Source organism: Trifolium pratense, linkage group LG1 (genome assembly GCF_020283565.1).
Source record: "Trifolium pratense cultivar HEN17-A07 linkage group LG1, ARS_RC_1.1, whole genome shotgun sequence".
NCBI lineage: Eukaryota > Viridiplantae > Streptophyta > Magnoliopsida > Fabales > Fabaceae > Trifolium > Trifolium pratense.
Genome location: NC_060059.1, coordinates 7,522,122 through 7,527,404, shown reverse-complemented (window position 1 = coordinate 7,527,404; position 5,283 = coordinate 7,522,122). Strand labels below are relative to the sequence as shown.

The 5,283-nt window shown below is 32.9% G+C and overlaps 2 protein-coding genes across 2 annotated transcripts; both read left to right on the top strand.

The window, feature by feature from the left end:
• The first annotated feature begins 1,270 nt into the window (after window positions 1–1,270).
• LOC123913488 lies at window positions 1,271–2,657 on the top strand. The gene is made up of 5 exons (XM_045964253.1): window positions 1,271–1,665; window positions 1,790–2,057; window positions 2,165–2,261; window positions 2,368–2,489; window positions 2,563–2,657. The coding sequence occupies exons 1-5, from the start codon at window positions 1,507–1,509 to the stop codon at window positions 2,655–2,657; spliced, it is 741 nt and encodes a 246-aa protein (XP_045820209.1). The 5' UTR covers window positions 1,271–1,506.
• Window positions 2,658–2,786: 129 nt separating this feature from the next.
• On the top strand, window positions 2,787–4,176 carry LOC123903833. The gene is made up of 4 exons (XM_045953486.1): window positions 2,787–3,018; window positions 3,161–3,278; window positions 3,355–3,546; window positions 3,660–4,176. The coding sequence occupies exons 1-4, from the start codon at window positions 2,798–2,800 to the stop codon at window positions 3,903–3,905; spliced, it is 777 nt and encodes a 258-aa protein (XP_045809442.1). The 5' UTR covers window positions 2,787–2,797; the 3' UTR covers window positions 3,906–4,176.
• Window positions 4,177–5,283: the final 1,107 nt, after the last annotated feature.

Genomic DNA, 5,283 nt, shown 5'->3' with positions numbered 1-5,283 from the left:
TTGTATGATTATTAGTAGCCAAATGTTTTTGCAATGTTTTTGGGTCATAAATGCATTATGTGTTGTTTTTATTTTTAAAAAAGAAAGATGCAAAATATTTGTTTTTTTTATATAAATAAGACAGAAAAAATAACGTCATACTACTGTCATAATTTGACCGAAAAATATAGAAATTTTGTTAATATTTGATATTCGTGGGGATCTGTCGGGATGGGGATGGGGACAAATATTCCCCCGTGGGGACGGGGATGGATGCAAAATCTCCCCTGCATAAACTTTGGGGCGGGGAACGGAGAAGCTTCCCCTGCACATTCCCTGCCCCGTTGATATCCTTACATCTCGCAACCGATGTGAGACTTCTTAACACACCCCCTCACGCCCAGCACTATTGGACTTGGTGCGTGGATATAAACGATAGGTGGCCCGATAGCGAAAACCTAATAACAAGTGGCCCAACGGATCGGGGAGAGGCTCTGATACCATCTTAGAAATGGATATTGGGTTTAACTCATCCTTACAAAACCGACTTGTAAAGTGAGGACTGCCTCTTGCTTATAAGGATGACTTCGGCCCAATACTCAGGTCATCTCGGCCAAACGAATAAACCTGATAGCATGCGGCTAAACGAATTTTGAAGAGACTCTGATACTAAACTAAAATTGGTAATTGAATCTAACTCTTATAAAATGAAAATTGTCTCTTTTAAACGGATAAGATTATTTTTAAGTTCATGGTGTATTTATTATTTAATCTTGAAGGGTAATGCTAACGTAAGTACATGGTATCTAAATATAAAATTAATTATATTTAATAAAAAAAATAATAGTTAAAAGGTTGAATGTATAAATTTTAAGAAAACATTTTTACATTTATTTTTTTTAATATGTGTCTTAAGTATACATATTAACATTTTTAATTCTTAAATACATAAGATATTAAATAAACATAAAAAGTTGGTTGTTTTTTATAATAAAAATATGAGTGGTTAGTTATTATAAAAAAAGAAAAAAAAGAAAAAAAAGAAAAGAAAGTTAAGAAACACACATAATCATTTATGTTGGGTGGTCCAACTATCACATATTCACATGTCAATTAAAATCTATAATCTTGACAATAAGTGTCTAAAATTTTCCACTGTAGATTCACCAAAATTGGTGGGTCGCGTTTTTCCATCCCTTTGGCCGTTTTTCCCATTTGCCTAGGTGGACGAAAAATTCTCTCATGCTGTCAGGTTCTATTCAGGTTAGGGTTTATTTGGGAATGGGTTTTTGTTTTTCTGTCGTATTTGCGTTTAGTGTGGGCGCCAATCTTAGTTATTCTCCTTTAGGGTTTCATCTTTTCAATTCAATTATTGATGAGTTCAATTATTTTCCCCCTTTATCCGTAAAATTCCTGGGTTTTTGAATTTCAAATCTAATCATTGTTTGGGTATAAATATGTGTTGTGTGTACACCTCTAATCATCAAAATCTCTATCTCACCTGAAATACAACCCGATTTAATCATTATGGCCAAAGTTTGTAAGAAGTTTGACAGTGTTTCTGAGATTTTACCAAACAAGGATTGTGTTCGAATCAAGGTGCGTGTTCTTCGTATCTGGAAGACGTCTTCGTTCCTTAATCCTTCTGAAGTCAATTCAATTGAGATGGTTTTGGTTGATGAAAAGGTTAGTGCTAGTGCTAGCGATTCTATTTTTGTGTTGATGATAATTTACTCTGTTAAGAATTGAATTGGGATTTTGTATTGTTGTGATTTATTAAATTAATTTATGTTAATTTTTTTTAAAATAGGGTGGAAAGATTCATGCCTCTATTAGGAAGCAGTTTTTATATATGTTTGAGTCTAAAATTGAAGAAGGACAAGTGTATCAGATGTCCTATTTTTCTGTTGTTCCTCAGACTGGTTTCTACAGAACTACTCTACATCCATACAAGCTATTATTCCAAATTAAGACAAAGGTTGTTGCTGTTAAGAGCTCTGATATATCTCATCATGGTCTCACATTGACAAGTTTGGCTGAAGTTTGTAGTCATGTCCATGATTATGAATTTTTAGTTGGTATGTGTTACATTATGTTTTTTTTAAAGTTTTGTTCATTGTTTATGTTGGTTCATTGTTAATCTGCTTGTCGTTTTGATGTAAGAAACAAATTTTATTTTTGCCAGATGTTATGGGTTTGTTATCTGGAATTTCTGCTGAGAGGGAATATGTTAGGGATGGAAATGTTACAAAGATGGTTGTGTTGGAGTTGACTGATACTAGGTATTGTTTAATTTGTCTATTGATACTCTTTCATTGGTTTGTTTATTTCTTTTTGTATTTGTTGTTTGAGTTTAAGCTGTATTGTTTATTGTATTGTTTTTTATAGTGGGAAATGTGAATGTGCTTTGTTTGGGGATTATGTTGATGAGTTAAACAAGAAACTGGGCAAGACATCTGGTGGTCTCCCTGTGGTCGTAATTCAGTTTGCAAAGGTTAAGATATTTAGAGGTAATGTTCAAATTTGGAATTTGTTAATTATATTTGTGAATATAGTTTGAAGTTATTTTGATTTTTTTTGTAGACCAAGCATCCATTCAAAATGTCATCAACACTACAAAGATTTTTGTGAATCCTGATATCCCTAAAGCTGATGCATTTAAGGATAGGTTTGCTTAGTTTATTGTGATTTATTTTGCATATTGTATGTTTGTATTATATGTCAATGGTGAAAAGTTTTTTTCTTATCCAGCATTGGTGTGCATGGTATTATGTTGGATGCCACTGTTTCTGTGATTGGTCCTCGTGCCAAACCTGCTATGGATGAAGAATTTCTGAGGATGTATCCAAAAAAAACTGTATCTGAACTAAGTGAAATGGAAGAGGAAGGGGTTTTTGCTGTTTTTGGGGTGGTTAGTTCTATTGTTCGTGGGGAGGATTGGTGGTATCCTGCATGCAAGTGTCATAAGTCTGTTATTGCTGATTCTGGGGCTTACTTTTGCAATGGATGCAACAAGCATGTTTTTCAAGTTGTTCCAAGGTAAAATAAATGAAATGTATGGTGTGTAATTTAGTAATGTTTTGCAGTTTTTTGGTTGGATTTCGTTTTATTTCATGTGTTTTACCTTGTCTTTGGTTGTGTGGTGATCATTTATTGACCAATATTAAGTTTTGAAATTTAGGTTTAGGGTGAAGATTGCTGTGTCTGATGGTGCTTCCACTTGTGTGTTTGTTCTATTTGATACTGATATGAGTTACATTTTAGAGAAATCTTGTGCTCATTTTGTCGGAAGATCCAAGGTTTGTTTCTTGGTTTTTAGTTATTCTAATTGGAATGAATCTCTACTTGGTTATTTTGATTATATTAATTCCATAGGCTGCTCCTGATGATGGTTCATACCCTGCTGAGTTTGAGCTTCTCGTCGGTAAGAAGATGTTGTTCATAATTGATAAGGGAATGAAGGTTACTAGGATTGATGATGGAACTTTTAGAGTGAAGCGTGTGTGTATGGATGCTAAGATTATTGGGAGTTTTGCTGCTGAGGGACCATATGTCACTCCTGTTAGGGTAATCTAAGTTTGTTCCATGTCTGTTAGTGTTATAATCAAAATTATAGGTATTTGTGATGCAATTTTTCATTGTAGTTTAGTTGTTAAAAGATGTTATTTGTTTTTTTGCAGAATGTTTCTCCAGTCATTAATCTTGATTCTGATGCTGCATCTCCTGATGTTGATTTTGTTGAAGAAACCCAGCCACTTGCACTCTTGAAAAACACTGCTGTGACACCTCCTGGTCTAGGTTATAGTCCAGTGAAAAATGACATTGTGGTGAACACTGTGAAAAGGAGCCTCTCCAGTTCTTTTGATAGCGTTCAACCAGATGAAAAGAAGAAGCGTCTAAGGAAGATCAAGATCGAGAATGAATGAATGTTGGTCTTATTTCATCTGTTGTTGTTCCATCATTGGCAGTGTAATCTATGTGTTTTGTGTTCATCCCATTATATTGTTAGTCTTTTGTTGTGTTCTTTCCAAGGGCTTTTGATAAGTGTTAGATCTTATTTGCCCAATGTAGTTTCTATGTTATTTTGGTGCTATAGTAGCCTCTTGTATTTTATTGAAGAAGTGGGATTGCTGTATGTTGGAATCTATGTACATTAAATGGTGGAAGTTTTATATGTGAATGTGAATTGCTGTTCATTTCTCACGTGTTGTTCCCTTTGCTGCTCCTGTTTCAATTGATTTTTATTTTTTAAATTATTAATAATGGATACTGTTGCTTTATTGTTGGGGGATGTTGGGTTTGGTTGAATAGTTTAAGTTGTTTATTGCATGTGATGTCTTTTTCTGGAAGTATACAAAGGTTGAAATTTTTTGTCCTTTAATTCCATATTATTCTCCTGCAAAAAATTGCTTTCAATGGTGATTGGTGTGGACCATTTTGCCTTATTGGTGAGTTGAATTATATCCATAAAAGTTGTGAACTGGATTTTAGTGTGAAAAAAAAAATAGGTGGGTTGACTTTCAATTGTAAAAAGTCACTATCACAAGCATTTTATAAGATACCTTTACAACAACTTTATTTAAAAAGGCCACTTCTATTTTTTTTTGCCTACTTATGTTTTCCTAAGTTCAATATATAATAATTGAACCTCACTTTTTTGGTATATTATTAATTAATTTCTTAATATAAATATTAACATATTATTAATTTATTTCAATCATTATTAAGGATATATAGTTATAACAATGGGTAGAATATGGGTTGGCTACTATCGTACCCATCTCATACCCGTATTTTTTTAAAATACCCGTACCCATCCCCATACCTATGTGGTTAACGTTATTTGTTGTCGTCCCCATACTATATGGGTACCTATGTACCTATACCCGTACCCGTTACTCGTCTTTTTTATAAAATAAATTGATCGATTATAGAAAATCATATCATTTAAGTATAATTATTTTTTATAAAGATTTTAATGTTTACTCCGAAAAATTATAAACAAAAAATTTACCAATTTCATCTTAAAGTTTATTTCCTTGTCACATTATGTTTGTATTATATTAGGCTTAAATGCATTTTTGACCCCTCAAGATTCACAATTGCTTGATTTTAGCCCGCCACATTTCAATTGCTTGATTTTAACCCTCTAAGTTTCACAATTGCTTGATTTTAGCCCTCTAAGTTTCAATTGCTCGATTTTGGCCCTCCAAGTTTACCCCCTTTTACATTTGTTAGCTCCCCGTTAACTTTTTTTACTATAAATTGCTTATGTGACATTTTAAAAAAGTTAAAAATATGTTT